Genomic DNA, 26,181 nt, shown 5'->3' on the forward strand with positions numbered 1-26,181 from the left:
CGCCCGCCCCGCGCTGCAGCACCGCGCGCACCGCCCGCTGCAGCGCCGGGGACGCGCCGCGCCCCCCCGCCGGGCGTGCTGCAGCACGGGGCGGAGCCCGCCCCGACAGGCGTGGCGGACGCCCAGTGAGAGGAGCGCTGTGGGCCGACGGGCGGGCGGAGCCCGCCAGTGAGGGCTGAGGGGGCGGGGCGAGGCGAGGAGGCGGGGTTTGGAGGGTAGCGTGTGGAGGTTGCTATGGCCGTGGCTGGAGAGCGGCCGCGCCGCGGGCCAATGGGCGAGCGCGCGGGGGCGGACGGACGTGGCCGTCGTCCAATGGGAGGGCGGCGGCCGGCGGCGGGGGGGGCGGGGTCGTCGTCGGCGGCGAGTGGGGGGCGGAGGGCTCGGTGTGGCGCTAAAGGAGCGCGGCGGGCGGGGGGCGGAGCGGCGCGAGTGCTGAGGAGCCGGGCGGGCGGTGCGAGCTCCGGGGCACGGCGGCGGCCGGGCGCTACACAGGTGAGGCGGCGGGGACCGGCGGCCCTGAGCTCCCTGGGGCGGGCTGGGCCGGGGGGGGGGGGGGGGCTCGCCGGGGGCGCGCGGCCGGGCCCGCCCGCGGTGGGGGTGGGGTGGGGCGGGGCGGTGGGCCCGGCACACAAAGACCCCCTTGTGTGGGCCGCGCCGTCCGTCCCGCCCGCCCGCTCCGCCGCATCCCCCCCACCATCCTCCGCCCCCCCCCCCACCCCCCCCCTCCGCCGCATCGCCGCCGCTGCCGGCTGCATCGGTGAGGGGAAGGTGGCCATTTTCTCCCTTTCCCGCAGCCTCCGCGCGGGCGGGGCGGCGGCTGGGCGCGGGGCTGGGGCCGGGCTGCGCTGGGGAGGGGGCCGCCGCCGGGCCGAGCGGCCCCGGCCGCCTCCTTTGTCCTTCGGGGCGGCGGCGGGGCCTGCGGCCCTGCCGGGGGGGGTTCCGCAGCCGCTCCCGCAGCAGGACGGCGGCGAGCATCAGCCCTCGGCGCCCGGGGGCGGTGCGGCTTCTGCGGCTCCTCGGGCTGCCCCTGTCCTTGAAAATGCCCGGGCTGCACTGAGGGATGCCACTCCCCATCTCCGCCGGTGCTCCCCCTATCCCCTTTTTGTTTAGAGAAGCAGAACGTGTGTAGGGTTTTTCTTTCTTTCTTCCTCTTTTTTTTTTTTTTCCTTGCACTAGTCGTCTTTTGGGAGTGCTGGATTCCTGCATGATAAATTTGCTCATTTGTGTATTTCATTTGAATGCCATTGTTAACAGAGGAGCCTTGAGTAGAGTAAGCTGCAACTTGCTTTGCTTCTGCAGAAGGTCTTTTGTGATGGGCTCTGTGGAATTAAAAGCCAAAGTGGAAGAATGACCCTGAAACTGTCTGTGGTCCCCCGATGTTAGGTATATTCCTCAGGGACTGGTATAAAGTCAGTCCATGCATTCATTTCAGTCTTCAGCCTTTAATTCCAATGGGGAACGATAATGATTAATTTTGTCGTATGAGTTTTATTTGACCTCTAGGCTTTGCTACATCTCAGTGTGCAAAAGCGAGACTGAACTTATCATGGATGCGTTTGGTTGTCTGTCATACCTGGCCAGGGAGCTTTCAGAGACTTGACACCGAGATGCATTTGCACACGAGGGCAGCAATGGTGTTTCAGGTCTTTGTCTCCACTGTGCTAGGCTACAGCTGGAGTTCCAACAATCAGCTTTCTGAACTGGGGTTGGAGACTCGGATATTAAACTTGTGGGCTTCTTGAGCCAAAGGTAGCATTCCTTGATGAATATCTTCATTTTCCTGGCTGAGTCGTCCATCTATCTCTTAAGGTGTCCCCTCCACAATTCCCTCTTTCTTCACTGAGGTTTTTCTCTCAGAGGCTCTTCTAAAATACTTTAAATGTTGAGTCATCACCTCTTGATTTGAATTAAGCCAACTGTAGTAAACGGTCTGCTCCTCAAACCTCTGAAGGGTTCAATGATTTCATGCTTACTTTACATTAAAGTTGGACAATGTAACGAATATCCATGCTGAAGATGGAGACACAACTATTGTATTTAATTACATGTTCTGAGGATGGGTGTGTTGCAGAACTTCCATCAGGGTGCATACCGTAGTATGCAAGATGACAGATGCAGTTTGCAAAACCTTCCTTGCTTTTGAAACTAACCTTTAGGTTGCCTGCTGGAAAAGGCTACAATTAGCTAATGTAACATTCTTCAGCAGAAAAGATCTAGTGTGTGAAAAAACAAGATATTTAATGACCTGAGTACTAGGTGTCAGGCTTGACCTTATTGTTCCCCAGGCAGTTACAGATGAAACTGCTAGCTCCAGGAATCCTGGATGTGACAGTAGGATTAACAAAAGATGCAGTGGCATCTCTTAGACAGAGGCAAATAAGTAAAATGAGTGCGCAGGAGCTCTTGTCAGCAGTTTTTCTTTCCCCTCCAAACTACTCGTGAAGCTGCTGGAAAATCTAACATCAGTCCTTGCTGCGTCTTGAGCCTCAAGGTAAACTTGAGATCTGGAGACATTTTTTTGGGATATGGTAATGTCAGTGCTCACAACAGAACAGAAGCAGGCTGTAGAAATGCAAAGTCTTATGTTTTTCAGGAAGAATATGAGCAAAGTTTAGCTAGCTTAATGGCTTGCAGAAACCCCAAGTGTCTCAAGTGCTTGTCTGTAGTTGAAAATCCCCATTGGAAAACATTCTTGTCACCTTCTGGTTACTGTAGTTAGCTATCCACTGAACATTTTTTTTTTTTTTAATATTTTGATATTGGATTTTTTTTTTTTTTTACTGTTAAGTAAAGTTGAGTTTACTGGCAAGCTCTTATTAAATTTGCTCTTCTTCCTTATTTAAGCACAGAAGACAGATGCGTGTTTTTCCTGCTTGTAGCTCTCATGTTTGTTGCAATGTCTCTCCTTAGCTGGTGCACAATTAGAACCAGTTTATACCGCGTTTCCTGTACTGGGTCTGGGGTTATACCTGACAGAACACTTTAACTTTTGTGTGGCAGTTGGTTTATTCAGAGGGGGCCGCTGAGTGACTAGGGGCTCTCAGTTGTATAGCAACTTCTTTAGACTATGGAAGAAATGAATGATGCTTCTTCAAGAGAAGATACAGATACTTGTGATAGATCATTTTATTGATGTGCCATTCATTTCATCAATAAGAATATAGTATGTAACGTACTTTTTGCTTTTTTCCGCTCCAATTTACAGGGTAACTGATAGTGGATACCTTCACTTCCTACAATGGCACAAAGATCCGGACAGGAAGATCCGGAGAGATACCTCTTCGTGGATAGGGCTGTAATCTACAACCCTGCCACCCAGGCTGATTGGACTGCTAAAAAGTTGGTGTGGATTCCTTCAGAACGCCATGGTTTTGAGGCAGCCAGCATCAAGGAGGAAAAAGGGGATGAAGTGTTGGTCGAACTGGCAGAGAACGGAAAGAAAGCACTAGTCAATAAAGATGATATTCAGAAGATGAATCCTCCCAAGTTCTCTAAAGTGGAAGACATGGCAGAATTAACCTGTTTAAATGAAGCCTCTGTATTGCATAATTTAAAGGATCGGTATTACTCTGGGCTCATCTATGTAAGTACTAATTATTAGATTCATTACGGGTGCTAATTCAGCTGAACTTACCTGATTCCCATTCTTTTACCCATTTGAAACGGAGGAAGTGGGTCTTGTTTCTGATTTTGGTAGCCTAAATACTTTGTGTCCCTAGCATTTAGGTTAGCCCAGGGTCTTTTTCCATGCTGTGTACAGGTCAAGAACTCTGTTGTCATAAAACAAATAATAAAAAATTCTCCTATGGAAATAATTTTGCAAGCATCTTTCAAAAATAGAATGCTAAATGGCAACTCTGGGTGCTTAGCTCATGCCACTCATTAGAGCACTTGCCTCAGACATGCTTAACTGATACAGTGAATAGTATCAAATGGCTTGTTTGAGCTGACGAGAGATTACAAAACCTAACTTTGCTGAATTACTCCTGTTTAATTGCTCACATGAATAAGCATATATCTTGTTTTAACTTGCTACGTATTAAAAATTATATTAAGAGGCTATGCTATTATTTAAAAGCTGAAGTTGGAGAGTGCTAGGAATGCCAAATGTCTTTTTGGAATCTAATATCAACTTAGTGGGCCAGGAAAGAATGTGTTCAAGTGCTTAAAATAAACCAATAAGATAAAGCTTTCTTTTTTCAGTGGTTTTGAAGCACTAATTGGAACATCTGGCTTATCACCATCTTTCTATAGAGTTAGGAATCACAACGCCATTGATGCTGCTTTTGACCTCATTCCTTCCTTGAACAATGCTAAATGAGTGTCTGTGCTGTACAGTTAAGAGTAGCTCCTTGTCTCTTGGCAAAGTGATTGCATAGTGACTTGTTGAGTCAGAGTATCATTAAGAGCTACAAGTAGACTTTCTATCTTAAAAGAAACTGGAACATCTGCTTAAATGCTTGGCTCATTTTAATAAACACTTGTTCTAACACTTAAATCCACTTTATTTAGTTCCGCTAGTTAGTTGGCTCATTTTCCCCTCCATTTGGGTATTAATGGGGTACCTTTTTTGCTTAGACCTTGGTAATATTTGGACTTACTAAAAATTATATGCAACTTCAAAATATTCTTCATATTTGTGCTTCTTTGTCAGTTTCCTCTGTGGGTTTTTGGTTTTTACCCTTCCAAGGCCTTCCACCAAGACTCTTACAGCAGAGCTCAGTGAAAAATACTTCTGGAATGCTTTCTACAAGCTTATAAGTAAACTAATTGGATAATTAGTAAGGACTGGATTGAAAATTAAAAGTAAACAAGTTGATAGGTCAAAAGTTTTCAGTATATGTATCAATCATAATGCTAGTTGTTATGAAATTCATTACAACTATTACAACTGTATTTCATTATGAAGGTTAAAAGCTGAAGGCCTTAAATGTCAAAGCAAGCTCCAGTCCAAGGACTCCATACAGTAAACATAGCCACAAATGCTTCTGGAGGATGGCGTTGAGAACCTGTCACTCTTCTATATACACAGATGATACAGTACTGTGTTACTTTGAATGACTGACAAATTAAAAACCTTTGCTTTGTGAAAGGCTGGCTTGCTTATATGTGGAGTTTAACTGATATCCTATGGGTGACTTACCTTTTTTTTTTTTCCCCACCCCCCCTTCCCAAAAGGGTGCTTTCTGCTTTCATTCTTTAACTGTTGAGGCAGACTCTAAAACTTGGTTCCTTGGCATTGAGATACTGCTGTCACATAGGAGGATTACCTCATCAGTATATTACTAATGACCTCCCCCGCCCCCAAGCTGGAAGAAGTTGGTTGGGATCAAGAAGCTAATGGATTTGTTGGCCTTAACTGGAGGTCTGAGTTACAGGAACCTTGCTGGAGGATGCTACTGTTACCAAGAATAATGTTTCTATGCAGCTGTAACAATGAGTTCTTGTCTGAAATTAAAATTCAGCTTATTTTTTGAAGGGGGGGGAAAAAGCAGTTGCAAGCACTGTTAGAGTAACGGCTAAATGCTGGCAAAGATCAACAGGCCATGGAGAGAAACTTCATCAAGGACTTGAGCTGGTGGGGATTTTAGTTCTGGTAGGGTTCTCTGTCAGGGTTCCCTAAACTTCTTGAATGTGGCACTGTCGTTGCTGCTGCTTACTGCACAGCCCAGAGCAATTGCCATTGCTTGCCTATCCTGCTGAAGTTCTCATGGTGTAAGAAAAAGAGCCAAAGCTAACTGAGCTGATGAAGAGAATTATGGTGCTTTGGCTGTGACAAGAGTTAGTTAAGGGTATGTTTTGATTTCCAGATAGTACTCCCATAATAACCAAACTGAAATCTTGTATTTTGGTGTTGGTCTCAAGTAGTTAAGATGGAGATGGTGAATCTGATTTGGTTTCCTTTAATTCACAATAGGCAGCATGCAGTGTTGCCTTTCTAGGAAGTAGAAGATGAAGGACTGTCAACTGAAGTAGATACATGTTTCCTTTCAATCCCTAGAAAGGAAACAAACGAGTTGAGGGATTTGGCCAGTGGGTCTAGTCATCTGTCTATAATCTACCTCTCCAAGATGACACTGCTGGAGGAACAGGGAGGGCTGACTAAAGCTAGCTAGTGCCAGTCGGCATGACCTGGGCAGTGATGCTCATTTCATCAAGAGTTTCATGTAACATCTAAGTAGGGATGGCGAGGAGTTTCTGGAACTTCTAGCATTTCTAATGTCTGCCAAGTGGCATGATCTTGGGCTCTGGGTTGCATTATTACTGTGCTGTGGGAGATGAACTCAAATGGAGAATGTGGAAGACCAGTGGCTTGTAAAAGCGTGATGTCCGTGCTTGGTCCTGTCTTTTATTTCTGGTCTGTTCATGACAGCATAGAAGATGAAAGGTAGCAGAACTTGTACGTACAAGAACTGCTGGGAAGAATGGTTGGAGTGTAAACTATAGAGATCCCAGTTTTGCTTTGGAGATGAAATAACTTCATTTCTTGCTCCACTTTTAATATCACCTATTCCATTTCTTGCCACAAAGTTTCTTTTGAGTGTAACTGAAGAATATGTTAGAAAAAATTCTTTCCTAGAGAAGCTGTACTATCTTTGCAAATTCTTTGGAGTATACTATATGTATGTTTTTACCCCTGAGAACGGGTAAATCTATCATTGTGACTTCTTGCACTTGGACTTATCTCCTTAACCTGTCAATGACTAAGCATGATAGTGCAGAATCTGGGAGTCCCCAAGAATATCCCTGCTCATGTTTGAGGCTTGGTTTTCATAAAGTGTAAGTGTTGGTTCTGTGAAGGTGCAGCCATCTACAGCAGTTTTTTTTTCTCATTACTTCTACCTTTGGTAGGCATTTGTACTCTTCCATGTGTTTCATAGCTGAATTTTTCCAAATTTTGTGCTTTTCTAGGGTTATCAGCATTTCTTATGGCAGGGATGTATCATTTGAGTCACTAATACTCTAAATTGGTCTCTCATGTCTTGCTGTAGTGGCAGCTTCTCATGGCTTTTGGTTACCTTAAATGCTTGTGAACTGTCAATTCTTCAGCTTCATATAAAACTACTATTTTGGCTGCTCTGCTTTAGAGTGGCCAGCTTTAACACTAGCTTCAGCCTGTATTTAGTAATATCCTTCATAGCTGTAGATCAGAAACTGGAGGTAGTTCATTGTAAGGGTACCCAGGAGGAATACCCAAAGGCTTAGGAGGTCCTTTGAAGATTTGGAATAAGTGTTATTTTGCTCAGACTGGTTTTGTAGTGGTTCTTGAATATCCTTATACCATGATGAACTGAGTTCCAGATATCTTTCCGAGGGCATTGCTTTAAGACTCTAGTTGTCAGAGGTTTTGGGTCACCAAGGTCTGTAGCCTGAGTGAGGAAACATCTCTATTTTTACAAGACCTGCATGTAAAATGCCATTGTGAAGGCACCTAGATATCAGCCCTAGATTTTGGTTCCTGCTTAAGTCATGTCAGCAAAATAGGGTTTCATGGGGTGTGGCGAAATAATCTTTGAATCAGACAATGAAATGGAGACATCCACTGGAAACAGTGGAAGTTAAGGGTCTATCAGCCTTGAATGCTAACAGGTTCTCAAGACCACTGTTGCTGTAATGATTTGTGTCAAGCTGTAATTAGGCAAGATGACTGCTCCATGTCACTACTTCATGAAGTTTGGGGTTTCTCATGAACCAGCTTCCAAACTCTTCATGGTCCAATATGGTACCTGAATGTAGGAAATCACTGACTTCAATTTTTAAACTGCTGTGCTGTAAGCTGTAGAGGTTCAGGAGCAGTTTTGTTCATGGCTCAGGTTTGTGGTGCCAGTTTGCTATTGGGGGTGTGTGTGTGAAGCCCAGCTGAAGAAGTGACTTTGGCTGTCCAAGCTATAGCTGTCTCCTTCAGTTGGAGTCCTGGGAAAAAGGAGACGCTTGAAATGGGTCTCTGGTTTTGGTTGGAAGGGATGGGAGTGGCAGGGGAGATAAACAAGAAGGAGAACTTAGTCTGAAAATAAGGTGCTAGGAGGACAGATGCTGCACTTGACAATATGGAGGGGAGAAATACTTAGGTGCTTTGGTGGACGGCTACAGATAAGGTCTGAAAGCTGCAAAGGAGTTTCTGGTGTAGGAGGAGGTGGTTTTTTCCATCTTGATCTCTGCACTTCAATATCAACAACATATTAGCTTCAGTGTCTATTCAGAAAGTTTATATATAGGCATGTCAGTTATGTTCAAAATTAGGCTTCTACTCAAAGTTTACTACCCAATTTGACTCTCATAGCTGATCTGAAGGGAAGAACTGTGTCAGTATTTTTTTTTTTTTTTAAGTATTTAAGTTGCTTTTTACCATTTTGTTTTCTCTGCACTTGGAAGAGAAAGTGACTAGTTAGTGTGCAGTTTGAGAGTCCTTTTTCGCTTCAGGGCAAGATGATTTTTTTTTCTTTTTTTTGGGCGAGAGCTGCTATACCTCTTAAAGTGGTCAGGAGTGTTCCTGATCACTCTAAATAATGTTTCAACACTTTGTTAGGCAGCATTCTGGATATAACTTTCCTAGAGTTTTGAATTTTTAAGTCTTTTTTAAAAGCATTTCAGTTACTCAAAATGCAGCTAGTTGCATAGATCAGGAATGTAAATACCTCATTTCTACTTAGATGGAAAGCAACTTGTTCTTGATATTGCAGACAATGGCTGGAACTGGAATGAATAAGCTAATGACTGTTAATACTCAGGGCTGACTGTTAATATGTCAGGGCTAGGTGACACTTTTTCCAGCAATTTAAAACTCTGCTTTTGTGTCAGTACCTCTTTTGATGGCAAGAAAAACCTTCCATTTCCCTTTTAAAGCATACTTTAAATGTTTATGTTCCTACATACTCTATTAATGAATGTAAAAACATAACCTTATGCTCATCTTGTTAACAGAAATATTTTTTTAAACCAAAATGGGTTTCTTGTTAAGTGCATTAGCACACACTAATAGTATGGATAGCAAACAATAATAGTATGGAGGTTTGACACACCTTACTGATTTTCCAGACAAATATAACATCTGAGTTGCAGATGGCTGTATTTTAATGGTCTGACTGGTAAGTGTAGGCTAATACCTGAAAAGTTCCTGGGTAAATGGCATGTTGTCTACTCAATGGGTCTATAAGTGTTCAAGTTAGAAAAGATAATCAAACTGAAAGAAGATATCACAGGACCAGAAGTCTGTCTTGTGAAGTCAAAAGTTGCCATTCCTGTACCCAGTGCAGTAAGATGGGATGAAGAAATTGCTCACTCAAACGTAGGGTGTCATTAAGCTACAGTAAAAACTAAGCTATTCAAAATCCAATGGGCTTTATAAAAATCTATTTAAAAAAAAAAAAAAAGTTGCTGTTGCCACATCTGTTCTAGTCCCAGCTCTCCTGGAGGAAGTCCATTGCCCACAGTTGTGATTATATGTAGCTTGCTGATACAACCATAAATCATTGCAACTACTACTTAACTGCTTCCTGACCTCATTCAGTCAAAAGGATTAGAATTAATAGAATTTCTCAAACGCTTGACTTCCATTAACCCATGTCAGTATCCAGATGGCCTCTTGCCTTAGTGTGACTGTATGTGGGATGTTCCCCTGGTCCTGTCTGTTGTTGGTGAGCCCATGTCCCATGTTTTGGGTGCTCAGCTGGAGAGTTTAAGGTGGGAGCGTGTGGCACAAGATGTGTGCATGCTGTAGGTGAAGTCAAGTTAGAAATGACTAGTTTTGTTGTTCCTTGAGGAAGGACAAAAAGATGGTGAAGCAGTATTGAGGAAAGGGTTAGATTCAACTTAAGTCCTTCAAACTCTAATGAACTATGCATTATCTTCCCTGCCCACTCCTCGACTTTTTTTTTTTTTTTTTTGTAAAGACTTTTTCAAAAGGGTTGGAAACTGTTTATGTAAGGCTGACAGCTCCTGGAACCTTGCTGCTAATTATTTCTCTCTGAGTATATGCCTACTGGGTTTTCTTTCTACCAGTAAAGAAGAAAACATGCTTACTATTGTGCAACCAAAAATACTTCAGCAGATATTTTTTGATAATTACAAGCATTACCTCTGTAATTGCTCTGCAGCCCTGTGCTACTTTCTTTTTTTTAATGTACTTTCCATTTTATTGGGGCAGAAGAGGGAAAGAATGAGAAATACGCTGTAGTCCCCAGTTCCAGAGCCTGCTGTGGGTAGACGCTCTTACAATACTGCACTTGAGGAACTGTCTATAAGCTGTTTCTTCTCTTAAGCTGCTGCCTCTTGTGAGGCCAGAGTGTAACCTAGAACAATCTGTGTTATTATGTAAGCTTCTGTGTTCTGTTTGCTTTAATTTTCGTGCTGGTCCACTTGGGAATGTTTCACATTACTGAGTAGTGATGACTGGTATTAAAAGAACCTGTAAGAAATTTGTTTCTCAAGAGTTTGTTACTTAATTTCATCTTCTTCCTTCACACAAACCAGTCACTGGATCTAGTAAATAATATAGTGCAGAAGAAATGCCGGGGTTCAAATTGTAAGGGCTGCTTTGACACAAGAACTTATTTTTAAATTAACTCTGATTTTCTGGAGGACTCATAAATGTGATGAAGTTGAGAGAGTCCTGTGTAGGGTTTTACTTTGTTAGAAATGTCAGAGGGATTTGAGGGAAGTGAATCAATGCCTTCCTTGCCTTCAGGCAAGCAGAGGTATGAAAAAGTGCATGTTCTTGTCATATTCTCTGCTTCTATTAAAAATGGTAGATTAGCAGCCTAAAAAGGTGCAATAAATTGGATTATGGACTCCAAGCGCTCTGTGGAATGCACTGTGTTGCAAGACACCCCTTCAAGCTGTATGCCTGCATCAGAAGGCATGGGTAGCCTGTTCTAAGCCTTCTGTAGAGCAATCAAGCTCCAACATGCAGCTATACAGGAGCCTTATGAAAGGGTATTAATACTTTTCTGGCCCTGGTGCAACCTGAGATCATGTTTTATGTCTTAGCAGTTGCTGTGGCTGAAGCAGTCATGCTGTCTGAGTGGCTGTGACACTGAGCCTGTCTGAGAGGTGGTGAGCTTACTGAGCAGGAGTATAACCTGCACTGCTGATTTAATGTTGGTTTTTATCTCCTTAAACACATAACCTGAAGGCTATAAATGTGAAACTACATTACTGGTGAACGTCCTCTCTTTAGTGATAGTTGTAGAGAACATCAATAGACAAGTCCTCTAAAGTTTGGGCTGTGCTTCAATAGCTTGTATGTGTGTTGTGCTCCTTCCCTTTCTCATTCTCCTCGTGCGCAGATTTTATTTTTCAGTTGCCCTGAGTAACAGTCAGTGGTGCTTGTCCCCCAGCCTTGATCAGAGCTGAGGTTCCCATTACCCTGCAGGGGGTTCCTTTCCCTTGTTGGCACCCTTAACTCCAACCTCCTGGGTGTCAACAGGACTTTTTTTTTTTTTTTTTTTTTTCTTTTTTTCTCCTCCAAACTAGCAGTTTGGGCTTGTACAGAGATGTCTGCAATAACTTCTGGGTTCCAGTTTTGACTGTGCCCTGGCTGGGTAGCATGGGCTCAGGGTGGTGGTGTGGGGGCTGCCCATGGTGGTGGGCCAGCTGTGTGGCCCCTCTGCCTCTGCCCTGAGGGGAGCTGGGTTGTAGCTGGGGATTAGCTGCTGTGCAAAGCAGAGAACATGTTCCACTCCAGGCCACAGCCTCACTTTTCTGCCATTGTAGACTGAAGAGCTGCCTGCCCTTCTTTAAGGCTTGAATTTACGGTTGGATAACTGCATCGTTCTGGGGGAAGAGGTAGTACATGAGAAAACCATGCCAAGATCAGAGGACTTAATGGGTCTTGGAGTGTGAAAGGCATGTCCATGACCTCAGGAAGTGAAACCAGACAACAAAATGCTATGATGATGCAATTTACTAATCTGGAGAACGTGCTCTACCCCATTAGTATATGGGATACTGCTTGAAACAGGTATTGCTTTCTAGGCTAGAAACTGCTGGTTTGTATTTCAGGTAATAATAGGAGATGTCTAGATGCTTACTTCAGCTTAATTATTTATGTAGTAATAGAGTAAATCTGTCACTCTCTATATTTGAAGAACTGGAGATAAATGTTGAGCCTGGATACTCAGGTGATGCAAACTGATTGTTACAAATCTGAAAAATTTACCTGCATCTTGCTAATGCACTCTGAAGTGATGTTTTGAAAAGGCCTTTTGATGTTGTGGCAGGAGGAATGAACCTAACAGTTGTAACAGCATATTCCTTGATGCAAAAACTGTAAAGCTGAGCTATTAATCTAAGGAATTGTACAAGGCTTTTGACACTAATACCACCATATGTGTATACACAATGGAGGCTTCATATAGTTTTAAGGGAAGACAGGCCATGAAAACCTTTCTTGCTTTGGAGCCCACACTCCAAATTTAGAGCCTAAATTCCCATGTGCTTTCACCTGGAAATAGTGCACTCTCTATTTGCCAGTAGTTCACTTACATATACCTCTTTCTCAGGTTGCTTACTGCTAGGAATATAATGTAGTCTTCAAATAGGCCAGCGCCAGGAACCTGAACTCTGCAGTCTGGGATAGCTTACTGAAATCCAAATTACTAAATGATATACTACTGGATAAAGGCTTGTAAGCATCTGGAAACATTCAAACTCCACAATTAGTGTCTTGAAGGAGAGTTTGTATAAGAAGCCTCTGTCAGAGCACTGCTTTACTGTTTGTCTCTGGAGCCTTGCCTAGAGAGTGTACATTCCAACCAGCCTTATAGCTGTTGGTTCTTATTGTCTATATCCTGTTCCTTGGTAAAGCAGAAATGTGTGTGTTTCAAGCAACTAGCTTGTTTGCAGCTGATCCCATGATCTCAAGGTGAATAAGCATCTTTATTTGCCTTTAAGTTCTTAATATACATATCTGCCTCTGTCAGCTGAAAAATTATTGAAGTCTGGTTCTTCGTCCAGACTGGCTAGTTACTGTAGCTCTTCAGTGCTTGATCCTAACTGTAATTCAGATATGACAGTTTTGGCAGAGTCCAAGTACTGCAGAACAGAGAGGAGGCAGAGGACATCACTCTGTCCCTGTGGCATGTCTGAAAGCTCTGGGCATCTTTAACAGCTACATGGTGGTATTCATTAAGTAGGGTGTCCATTTGTAAGGCAGGTGTGCAAGTATTACTGTTAATTCTTTCTATGGCTGGTCACCAAGAAGCTTTTCAAGGTGTGTAAACAATCTCAGCCTACTGTTCGTGTCTTCAATTTGCATGCAGAAAGCCTGTACCTCCAATCTGCTGTCTTAGAGTAATATACTTGTATGGTGAGACTTGCAGTTATAAAATAGCTGTATAAAATTTTTGTACCATTTACTTCCCTCCCAATTAAATCTGAGTCAATAAAAGCATCCCTTCTGTGTTTATATGCTTACCAAGCCACAAAACGAACCCACCAATGTGGTCATATGTTGCTTTCTGCAATAGATGATGGTCAGGAAACTTGGGAGCCTTGTGGGAGAACTCAGTTCCATCTTCCTTTGAATAAATTAAGGCTGTACAGTGTAGTGATGTTTTGAAGACAGTGTGATTTTTAAATTCTGCAGGGAAACAGCAGGAGAGTGAACAGAGTGACAAATGTGCAGGAAATCAAGATGTTGGAGTTCAAGGTGCCGCATGTGAAGAGCTATGTTGTGACACAGACTTAATGGTCAGGGATAAAAGCCTATCCTTTAGGTTTAGTTTCAAATAAATGAACCCCAGCACTGGTGAAACAGTAGAATTTTGTGCTTCCTAACTTCTAATTTTTCTAATTTGGCCCTGTTCAATATAGAGCTTCTTAAATTAACCCTTTTCATTTGCCCAGGACATTTGCTGGTCTTCCTCTAGATTGGCTGAGTTATGTTGGCATCTAGCTGGACTTTGCTTATTCTGATCATTCCAGGTTCACTGATCCATCCAGTTACTTCATTGGGAGATACCTAACCTAGAAGCCTTTCTAGACTATCATCAATAGAGGTCTGAAGGATTGTTAAGTTTGTTTTTATAAATTATTAATTCTTTATGGCGCTAAACAGTAATAACACTTAGTACATGTCTGTGTTGGGGAAATAAACAAAAGATGCCAAAGCAACTCAGGGGAGGAGGGAAGGATAATCTTCAAATAGCTGTTCTTATCCTAGCACTTAAGATTTTTTTTTTTTTTTTTTAACTTACCAGTTCAGTTTATTCATGTCTGGGGAAGGGCAGTGATACTGGGGAAAACCCAACAACTTTCCTTTGTGAACATAAAAGGACCAAAACAACTGATAAAAGTTTTAGATTAATTTGCAGAGAAATAGAGGTGTTGCTCTTGAAAGAGGGTGACTGTAATATAGCTAGTATATACAGCAATACCCTTACAGCTTAACTATCAGTCACTGTTTTGAGAGTTCCCATCCACAGTAAGATATAGAACAGCAGCCCATGGAGGTAAATTGCAAGTCTCTGAAGCTGGGTGGGTGAAAAACAGACCTGGGCTCAGAACTGCTGCTGGATAAGAGTCCAGAATCATCCTGGAGGAAAGAGGTCTGCTGGCTTAAGCAAATGTTCATGCCATTACACTGGTCAGAGGGTGTGTTGGGACAGATCAGGAAATGGACTTTGGCTGTGTGAATTCTTTTGCTCGTGACCGGATCCCATTTGCAGTCAGCAATAAACAAGTCTTTTTTTCTTTAGATGTGGCTGTAGTAGAAAAACACAGTGTAGGTGCTGTTCAGTGATTTTTGAGCTGGTGATCATATGATGGGCTTGGTGAAGGTGTGCCTTCCTTCTAGTTATCTTTATTTGAAGACTAGAATGGAAATCAGGCTTATGGTAATTCTTGATGCCTTCCTATCACCCGTAGTAATTATAGATGAATGTGGATGACCTCAGTTGAGTACAACAGGGAACTGGCTGGCTAGGAAGGTAGATCCAGTATTTATCAATTGATTGGCTCCTTGGTCAGTTGTACCATGCTATTAAAATAACTGTCTTGCCTTCCCTCTCCCCTAAAGTATCACTAGTGGCCATGAATGAGTTTGATCAGGGAACTGATTCTATTACCAACCAATTCTCTTTGAAATTTATCTTCAGTAGTATCCAGCTCGGTAAGTTACTGCAAGGGTGCTGATGCTGGCAAGAGGGACAGTTGTAGGAACATGAGGCTGGGGAGGAACTGCCCACTTGCCAACAGACCCATGCTTGAGTTAATGACTGATAAGTTGTTCTTTATGTTTGGGTCAGTTGATGTGATAACATCTGTTTCCTTTCTCTTCAGAAATAAATACCTTATTACCAAAGATGTTTGGCTAGGTAAGGCACTGCAGTACTTATCACCCAGCAGATCTGACCAAAGCAGAGAGGTTATTGTCCCATAAGGACATAAGATGTCTTTATGTCAGAACATCTGGTATAAAACCAAGTTCTTTTTCTTTACCAATGGTGCTTCTGACTCAATTCAGAGATCACCTTCAGTCTGTCTTTCCAGAATCCCTTGGAGGTGTAGAAAGAATAGGGCACCTTTTCCTCCAAATAAAGTCTTTTATATATTAAAAAAAAAAAGGCAGATCAGGAATTTCAGCTACTCTGTCCATACAAATGTAGCAGAAATATTTTTTAAATCTACAAATGTTGTAAGAATAATGAGCTACCTGCTTAATACTACAGGCTCTTAACAGCTGTTAATGCTGTCTTCCTACTGTCTCTGTCCCTTGTCTTCTCTCAGCCTGCAAAGGTAAAAACCACAGCTTTCCTGACATTCAGAAGGATAACCCCTGTTTCTGTCAAAACTGATGCGTCTTGCTAATGTTCCTGTGCTAGTAAAGGTGTGAATAGTATTAATGACCAAAAAGAACACACTTTCAAAGCATGTGATGAAATATAGGTGAATGGAGAGGTTTTGCTTGCTTCAAAACCATCATTTTACGTTGATTCTGAAAAGGCAAGAGCCATCCGGATGCCTTGGTTTAGGGAAACACCATGGATTAGCTCTGTTTTTTGCATGGTGCAAAACTGCCTGTCTGTGAGCTTAACTTTTGACAACTAGTAAGGCCCATACAGCCAGACCATGCTCATCTGTCCCTCACAGATAACAAAGTATCAGTGGCTGCCTGTATACATTTTTCTTTCATATATATTTTAATGATAACTTCCTTATAAATAACTTCTATGGAACAGAGATTGAACTGTTCTGAAGTACTCTTTGATATTTCACTTGTACGGAAATGTGGACCTGTATATATCGTTTGCAATGTGTGCTCAATTTTGTAAAACTTCTGGTGTTTTTTGACTAAACAGAAATGCCTCAATAAAAGTCAATGAAATAAGCAATGTAAAATTTGTTCTTGAGTTTCTTGATGTTATAATAGTCCTGATAACTTCTGTTCAGTATCAACTCTAAAAGCAGAGTATGAACTGGCGTCTGCAGTGCCAGCTGCCAGGCTATCCATCAGCTGGGGTGGGACAGTGGAGGGAATGACCTCTCCAGGAGGAGACTGCTTTGGGATTGAGAGGCTGATGGGCAGGAAAGACATACAAATATGAAAAAATAGTAGGATAGCAGAAATAGTGGTGGTTGGAAATAGGCTTTTTCCTTTTCCAAATTATTTACTAGACTAATTGAGACAATCAGTTCCTTCAAAAATGAGAAAATAACTTTGCACATTTTTCTGAAGGAGTTGAACATCAAAAGATGTCTATAAATCCTGTAACTTGGCAAATGGCAGATTTAAATATCTGTGGGAAAGAGATCAGATGCTTCACTTCATGTTTACTCCCATTTATTATCTTTAAATTACTTTTTATGCAGGTAATTAAAGAGCCTTTAAAGAGAACTAGAAACCAATAATTTGAATATAGCATGTACTTTGAGTTGCTCAACAAAAAGGACCTCAATTTTGTTCTAAAATAAATAGTATAGAACCTGTGAAAAAACTTTTCTGCTCTTTGTGGCTCTATTTCAATACTGTTTACTAACAGAAATGTTGTTTCTTTTTTTTAAGACCTATTCAGGGCTGTTCTGCGTAGTTATAAATCCTTACAAGAACCTCCCGATCTATTCAGAAAACATTATCGAGATGTACAGAGGGAAGAAGCGCCATGAAATGCCACCGCACATTTATGCAATATCTGAATCTGCATATAGATGCATGCTACAAGGTAAGAATTACTTAAATGTTACTTAACAGTTAGCTGACAACTCTTTGTAATGCACCTAAAACTCAGGAGCTTTGTTATCCAGCTATATAGTAACTTCTAACACGATCAGAATATTTTCTAGTACTTGAAAGGGGGAAAAAAGCTTTCTTATCTGGAACCTTAAACTTTCAGAGTAGAAATAACTTGGAGGTTGACCTCTGTCGGCATATTTGTCTGACTTACTGAGGCACAGAAGCAAACTAACGCTAATAGGAAGTGTACTGTGCCAGCTGGTGGCACTGAAAGTTGTAGTAGAAACACTTTTTTCTTAAAGAAGAGAGAAGATTCATGTCAAAAGATGTTAGTGCACTGGCTTTGAATGAAGTAAGAATGAAAAATTGTGATTGAAAAGGGAAAGCTAAAGTATGTTAATGACTTGTCTCTCTAATTCTATAAAAATGTTGGTGTTTTGGCAGCTGATAAATAATCTGAAGTGACAATGAAACAATAGTATGTTTCAGTTCAAAAAGAGGTCAGGGAAATGCTTAACCCTTTAAGATTTTTTAATTATTTATTTTTTTTCTCCAAACTGGTATAGGTCATGTCTGTAGTAGAATAGAGAGTAAGTTTATGGTGGGCACATGCTTCAAATTTTGGCTTTAGGGCTGTGCTGGACAAATAATGAAAACTGTGAATCTGACATTATATAAATGTGTTGAAATAAACACATGCTGTTGAACTTGTAAAATTGCACTTCTGACATAGTATGTTGGAAACACAGCTCATACTACCCAATATTGGCTGATATTTAGGTGGCTGTTTTACTGAAGTGGGAACACCAGGATGTTGTATCTAGAAAAGTGTGTGTAATGAAGAGGCAGGTCTGAAAAACTTACTATGTTTTCTGCTATAGACGTGTTATAGGTGTACTGGAAGTAGGTGAAAAGCTATTTGACCCAGTTCACACAAACTAAGAAAACACTGTTCCTGCTACCAGGTTAGCCAACCATTTAAATGTAAATCTTTTTTTAAAAGGACATTTCCCATCTTTAAATAAATCACTGTCTTTGTTTCTTCAGTTGTGCCTTTGTCTTTAGGGCTGCTTAATAATAAACTACAGATTGCTGGATTGCTGAGTGCTCTTTCACCCCAGAAGAAACTATACCATCACCACTGAGCAGGGTGATGCAGGGGCAAGTTTGGGGCTGTGTTTTTATGGGGAAAAAAAACAATGGCCTCTTGACCAGAACAACAGCCTCTAATAGCTCCCATCAGCGGACCCCCTAACAACAAGTTTGTGTGGAAGAATAGAGCAAACTTTAAGATTATTTTAAGGAGTTTATTCCTAGCAGTCTCAAGTGGTTTGTGGATAAGGGCTTCCCACTCCAAAAGCTCAATATCTTTTGAAATTGTCTCAAGAAGTTTTGAAAAGTTCTTGAGACAAATGTCCTCTAATAAAGTAAGTCAATGTCAGTAGTTATCACACTTCAGGTGCTCTATATATTTGTTCACATACCATGCTAGTACTGATTTATATCTCTGGAGATTTTGCTATGTGTACAAATTTTACTATTTTTGGAAGATGAAATGAAAACAATTTTTACATGATGGTACATGTTTGGTTACAGTTTTGTCTTGTTTCTGTACTGATATATGGAGGTTTATATTTTGTATCAAATCTCTGTGTGTTTCTGTGCTTGCTTTCTTTTTTATTTTGATAGTCTGAGTTCTTTTCATTTGAAAGAATGAAGCCAAAGATTGGAATAAGAGTAGATGAAAACTATGCAACAGGATCAATTTATTAGGGAATAACTTCAAGGTTAACTAAATCTGTGTATCTAGTGCCCTTTACCTGTATGGAGCTACTCCCTGTTTATTTTAGCAAGTGATTGCAATCAACCAGTGAATTTCCCGTTGATGGTTTGCCTTCACAACTGCATTGCCAAGGATAAGTAAAAACTCTAGAACAGGCATTAACAGTTTTGTGCTTGGCAAATATTTTACTAAACCAACTGTTCTTGCCTGATTGGGTTGGATCAGAGGAAGAGAAAAACAGGGCTGCTTCTGAACTTATAGTGGACTCATGAAACTGTTTACAGACACTGGTTCCTTTAGGAGGAAGGTGGCGTACAGACTTCTGGAGATACACTTGCCTGAAGTATGAAAACTCACTGCTATTTGTATTGGTGATTTTATACAATCACCCTGGCTTTGCATAGGCTTATGAAGCAGTGATCAGTCACGATAAGAATGACTAATGAATATGTCGAAAGGGCATAAGTGGAAGAGAAATCTGGGACTATGCTGCTCAGTGCTGGTCCCTCTTTGCTTACAGAGCCTCTAGATGGGACCTGGAGCAGAGAGACAGGCACTTTAGGGAAATGAATTTAAGTCTTCATGTAAGTAAAACTTGCAATTACAACAACTAAGGTTTTCTAATCATTAGGACATCAAATACTACTTGTCTTAACAGTAGGAGATTATTACAATATTAAACTTATTTTCTGGCTATCAGTGGCAACACAAGGTCAGCTACTGAGTTTGCCTAGAATTTGGTAGGGAGAGCTATGTTTTCCCTGCCAGCCAAAGGTTTAACATAATGCACAAAGTTTCCTTAATTTTCTAACTATGCCTTATGTTTTGCTAGACTTTCAGTCTTAAACTAAAGAAACAGAGAATGTATGTCAAACTTTTAGCTAGTAGAAATAGGTCTCTAACCACGAACTAGCTGTTTGAATCACAGCGATTCCGATTAAGTCATCGGCAGTCTCTGCAAGCACTTATTTGCAGCATAATCCTTGACTAGGATGCTTTTGCTGATAAGTTACTAACACGTAGTTATAGTTATAAACCTGTTTTTCTGCAGTTCATGTCCACGTTTGTGCACATGTTGCTTTGGGAGGTAGAGACAGGATGGTAGAGTGTAGTAGTAGAGGAGATTAGTTATTCCAGTACTATTGCAAGTCATGATTTTGCTGTTATAGCATATTCATAGATTTCTTTTGATATGAATGACTTGTGTTTCCCATATTTGATATCTAAAGTTTAATTATTATGATTCAAAACTGAAATTGAAACCATAGGAATGTAATTCCTTTGGATAGTATGACCATACCTTTATAGAAATACCTTAACCACTAGTTTAAGTCAATGAAAGTGGTTGGCTGTATTTTTCTGGCCTGTTCAGTATAATCCATGTTTACTTTCCTTGTAGCTAATCATAAACTACTAATTTTGTAGGTGTTTGTGAGATGTGCTTACACTGATTAACATGATACCTGGACCTGAGGTGTGACTCTGAACAACATTATCTTTTAAAACACAATTTTTCTGTGCTGGTAGTCTGGTACAGGGAGTAACCTGTTACTCAGTATCTTAATGCTTTCATGCCTTTAAATCAGAGCACAGAAGATGAGAGATCAAGTTTCTGCTAATCTGAAGTTTTGCATGTTTAAAACAATACTTGTGCTTAAACAACAAAATACAGATTTCTGTTGTAGATTATGAAAGCAAAAGGATTTTTGGTTGGCAGAACTGACGCATGTTCATCTCAGTAGTTATTCCGTGTCTTAAATGTTGCTGGAAATACTCCATTCTGTTAAACTGGCGATATAAATGGAGCACTACATTTCACAGTGTGCTCTCTGTTAGGAAAAGGTTGTATTGGAAGCATTGCTAACTGCCAGTCATCGAACTGCTTCTCTGTTCTTGTCCCCTTGAAGAATTTCCTGTTTAGGGGGACATTCAGCCCTGCAGTCTTCACAGGTCAGCTCTCATTGTGCTCTTTAGTACGGAAGAGAATGGGCTGAAAATCTATTTCAGTGCTTGTTAAACATGGAGGACAAAGAGGTGGGGGGAAGAGCAGTAAAACAGAGTATGTTCAAGAAGCCCAGTTTGCCATTTTGGAGAGGGAATAGTACTCTCCAGAGAGATGTATTGGATTAGTGTAAGCTATCACAAGAAAGAGGGAAGTGCAGAATTGTTTTTAATGGCTGAGTGTTGCAGATGAACAGTTCAGTGGTGGTGCAGCTGTGATGCACTAGGGATTTGAGGCAAGTTTTGCAAGGAAAAGCAAACTTCATTGATTGCTGGATCTTATAAGTGTTGCCGCCTCTGCAGGACTTGTAGTAAAGATTAAATGTGAACACATTAAAAGCAAGCAAGGCTTTGGGTGCGTTTTGATTATGACAGGATTTCTCTTCAGGAAAAGACTCATTACCCAGTGCCTTGACCTCAGAAGATAATAATATGCAATTCAGCTTTACATACTGGATTTCCCCTCTCTCCTAGCAATTGTTTTTCAAAGTAGTGTGGTAGTAGGGTAAGTGTTACTTCATGGGTGGTTTAGTGGATTTCTCCTGTGCTTTCTCTTCATTTTCCTAATGTTATGTTGAAGCATAAGTACACATAACTCAGAGGCTTGTAGGCATATTGAAATTGTTTAGCCCTAGACAGAAATTGTATGCAGAAATGCGTAGGGTTGGAGTTGGAGTGCTTCACAAAAGAATGCAAGACTGAGCTTTTCACAGCTGCTGGACAGTTGACATGGTCATAAGGAATTGGTATCCTAATCCCTGTGACAACATTGACCTTAATTCTGTTTGGTAATACAATTTGCAAGACTTGCTAGTGGTCTGTACTGCTAAAAGTTATAAGTAGCAAGAAGAAAATGTTTTGACAGGGACTAGGATTTTCTTTAAGAAAACTAATTCTGTAAGTCTAATGGTTCATCTATGACTATTTTACTGGCAACGGAGACTTGATTGTGTGAAAGCAGCACTAACATACAGTTTTCTCTAGTGCTTTTACCATACTTGGCTTTCTCTTCTCCCTCCTCCCTATTCTCCCACTGTATTTCTAGAGGAAGTATGGCATTGTTTTATTATGCCTGTTTATTCACTGACTCTTAAAAGTGCTTTGGAAGAAATATTAAGGAAAACTTGTTTGCTTTTTGTTGCCAAAGACCAGCTTGCCTACTAATTAATATAATACTATACTCTTGTATAATTATGCTTAGTCTCTCCTTTTTATCCTGTTTCCCTGAGGACATCTTGATGAGCACTGAATTAGCACTGATATTTTAGGACTGCCTTTAATCCTGTTGCAGAGAAGGTTTATCGGAAACAGTGTAATACATGAACACTTGGTGTTGGAGAAGCCAGTACTGCCTATAGATGCAATACTTCTCTCTTAAAAACATCATATTGTTCTATATTTTTAGTTAATCTAGATTTAAGTCCTCCCTTTGGGGACCTTTGCTCCTCCCCCTCCAAGATATGGAAGAAAATAATTGAAACTAAAATATGACAACTTTTCTTTAAAGGTCTATTAAATCTTCAAATGGAAGAGGAAAAAATTGCTCTGAGACTAAAAAGCCTGAGAGTGATGACTAGCATTCTCCGTTATGTGAGGAGTATATAGAACCTCATATATGTGCAATTATTATTCTTGATATTTTCATTACATCTTGACTTACCAAAAGATTCCCCAAAGCTTTTTAACTAGTTACAAAGTGTAGTATGGCAATCTAAGCAGAACTAGCTGCTTGGTAAATGTAACGTGAAGGATTTATAGGTCTCTTTATTGTTACACTGTGATTTCTGTGTTTTCACTTTGTCCAATCAGGCTGGTGTGGTACATAAATACTTAGGTGACAATAACATTAACATCAAGATTGGTTTGTATACCAATAGGAACGTAATATAGAGTGGTCTTAATGGCTGAGTGGAGGGAAAGAGATTCTTGAAGCAAGAAATGAAGTAGAAAAAACTGAAATCCATCATGCTGAAAGTCTTCTGTCTCGTTACTTTTGAATTTGAAGAAAAATGAGAAATGCTTCTGTCAGCTGAACCTATTGTGCAATATTTCATCCCCTTCCCCTCACTCTTCCATTCTGTCTCTTGATATTAAATCTGTGTGCTTAAGTGACTGTGAAGTTATTTTCATGATTTAAATTATCGCCCCTTGCTAGACCATCTCTGAATAACATCAGTAGCAATTACTTATTGAACAAACTCAATTGAACTTGGTTTCTAGAAATAGATTATAGTATACTATCATGTCTTTTTCTTAACTTTTTTGTTACTGTTGGAAAAGTTTTAGTACTTTAGTGCTTGTGACAACAGTTCCTAACCTTTTGTCTTTCTCTGTGTCAAAATGTGTTTGGATCCCTGTTCTTTATTGCTGTTCAACCTCAAGGTTACAAACTTAATTAGGCATGATGATATTTACAGTAAACAACTCTTTTCTTAAGGCTTAGTTGCTTAGTGTTACTTGAAGTGGTTGACTTACATTTTTTTTTTTTGTGTAACTTCAAGAAGTAACTTTCTTTATATTTAAAAATAAGACAGGAGTGACATTTGTTACATAAAGTATTCTTAGTTTATTTGGTGCCTTGGCTGTTTTCTCCCCACTTCTGAAGTGAAGTGTTGCAGCAGATTAGGCAGTTCCATGATTTTTTTGGTTGATACTCTGACCAACTGATGATTTTAATTTTAAAACTTGCTGTGCAAGCTGGCATTATAATTGAATTGTGACTGTGATAGCCTACAGACAGGAATTCAAGACTAAGTGCATCCAACTTATCATTCATAAGATGAATCATTTTGTGCATATTACTCAGCCAGCACCTGCTTCTATTCTGAAGCTTTAGTTTAATTTAAGCTCCATTTATTTCTAGGTAGTTGTGAAATGGATAATTCACTTCTGCTTGGCTTTAGCCTTCAGATGACATACATCAAGATATTATTGCTTGTGCAACAAAAACTTAAATATCTTCTAATCTTGACAGCACATTGCACTGTGACAGCACTCCTAGGTGTTGCGTGTTTTGCACAATGACTGGTTTTTGTCAGTCATGTCTGCATTCCTCTGGGGTGTTGAAGTAAGAGCTTAGCTATTGTATAGGTGCTACGGTTAGCAACTGCAGTAGCTCCTTTTTCCTCCCCCTTCTTTACTTAAGTTTCTTTGGTATACTCTGGTAAGAAAGCAACAAGAAGCAGGAGCAATTTTTATCACTTAGCAAGTGGAGAGAAGTGGTGAGGGGCTGGTGGTGTTCTGCTCTTTGTCTTCAATAACCCAAGGCTCACATCACCAACACGATTGCCAATTTATAGCTCTGTGTGTATCTAGCTTCTTTTCACTTGTCCATACTTGATGCTTTCAGGTATTTGGCTGCTTAGGTACTCCTGACAGACTTTGTGTACGTTCCTCAGTGATTCAGAGTTGCGAGGTGTTGTGCACCTCTAGTATGCTGTTTCATAAAGCAAGGTGAATAAAAGCTCATGGCTTTCTGAATACTCCAGGGCATTAAAATTATTGTATTCTAGGGCTTTTTCAGAGTGATGATAAAGCCATCAGATGATGTGTAGAAGGAAAGCCCAGAAGAAAAAGTAGGAAAAAATGTGACTACCTCTTTATGTGTGTCTGCTAAGAAGTTGTTTGGGGAAGTTCTCAGGCTGGGAATGTTCCTTTGAGGAAAACATCAGGGAATCACTCTCAAACTGAAGGGTTAGTAGATAGAAAAATGATGGCAGCAAACTGCATATGAAGAACTAAATTCTTAATCTCAGAGATGGAATAGCTGACTGGGTGTTATAATAACTGTGCTGCATTTGGCACAAAACATTTGGTACTAAAGCGCCCAGATGTTAGCTACTGGGTGCCATCTCTTTGAGATTCCTTTTCAGATCTGGGAATCTGAAGACCCGTATACTCATGTTAGGTGTCAAACATGTCGGTAGAAACTGTTCCAAAGTATAAAACTAGCCTTTGCAGGAACATACATACACATATAATCATATATAAAGACTCCATATGGGTTTTCTAAAGAGAGGTCATGCCTCACAAATGCATTGATCTGTGCATGAATCTGTATGGACAAGGGAGAGCTAACTGATATGGCCTATGTGGCTTTCCAAAAGTAACTTGATAACAATCCTAACCAGAGGCTCTTAAGTAACTGCAATGTGAGGAAAGGCCTTCATATACATAAAGAACTGGTTAAAGATTGACCAATCTTGTCCAGATAATAACCCTTGTCAGGGTTATTGCTGTGATAACCCCATGGAACCTGCACTCATCGTGTTCATGTTTCTTGTTTATAAATGTCTTGCCTGGAGAAGAGAAGGGGTTGTGGGGGGATGCTTGGCTTACATTGTTATCCAGGGTAGCAAAAATGAGAGCCTGATGTAAAGAACTGTACCTCAGAATGTATAGGAGGTTAAAATAGCATGGGAGACTCCATGTGCACTACTCCACAATGGTGGTGTACTGGGGGAATGAACTTGTTAGTAGTGTTGGAGCTGCTACTGCTTGAGTAGGAGCTGTAGGGAATGAAACGGATCTGTGGAAATCTAAAGGCAGTGTTCAGCAATGGTTATCAATCAGGTAGAGAACATGAGGAATAACTGGAAAAGGGATCAAACCAGGAAACACTTTTGCCATAGACTTATAATACATTTTATCTTCAGCGCTTTGTGCAGATCTGGCCTTCCCTGCTTTGGGCAAAGAGGAAATATGACAGGAAGACATTCAAAAAAACAACTGAAATTAACAAAACTGTATTCAGCCTGGAAATGGTAATTCAGGTCAGATAGAACAGAAGTCTAAATCTCAAGTGGCACAGGGAGAAGGAATGATGATCCTCCCCCCACCCCATCTCTTCCTATGCAAGAACAAAGGGTCGTTACTTGAAATTCGCAAATGACATGTTCAAAACAATAAAAAGAAGTAATTTTTTTTAACAGCATAGCTAAACTCTGGTATTCTGCGCCTCAGGATATTGTGGGTGCTGAAAGCCTATGCTTGTCCAAAAAGTCATTTGAGGAATACAGGAACTTGAAGTCTGAGGATAATGGATCAGGAAACTGCAGAAGAATTTTCTGGCTACTGTGAAAGTGTTGTAGGGAATCATCCTTACCTGCTAATTTTGGTCCTTGTGTTATCAGCTGTTGGAGTGTGATACTGATTCCGATTGTATGTGGTCTATCTTGCTATATCAGTAAGTTTACTTTGTAACCTGCATATAAAAGTGCACATGGGT

General features: G+C 40.9%; 1 protein-coding gene across 3 annotated transcripts in view; it reads left to right on the top strand.

Annotated features, from left to right (window-relative positions):
- Positions 1-377: 377 nt before the first annotated feature.
- Positions 378-26,181, top strand: part of MYH10 (myosin heavy chain 10) — a 105,283-nt gene continuing 79,479 nt past the window's right edge. For all 3 annotated transcript variants that reach the window (XM_052808760.1, XM_052808758.1, XM_052808759.1), the window contains exons 1-3: positions 378-492; positions 3,206-3,583; positions 17,003-17,159. In XM_052808760.1, coding sequence (XP_052664720.1) covers positions 3,239-3,583; positions 17,003-17,159 — 502 coding nt within the window. In that variant the 5' untranslated portion in view covers positions 378-492; positions 3,206-3,238. The remainder of the gene's footprint in view (positions 493-3,205; positions 3,584-17,002; positions 17,160-26,181) is intronic.

Source organism: Harpia harpyja, chromosome 14 (assembly GCF_026419915.1).
Source record: "Harpia harpyja isolate bHarHar1 chromosome 14, bHarHar1 primary haplotype, whole genome shotgun sequence".
NCBI lineage: Eukaryota > Metazoa > Chordata > Aves > Accipitriformes > Accipitridae > Harpia > Harpia harpyja.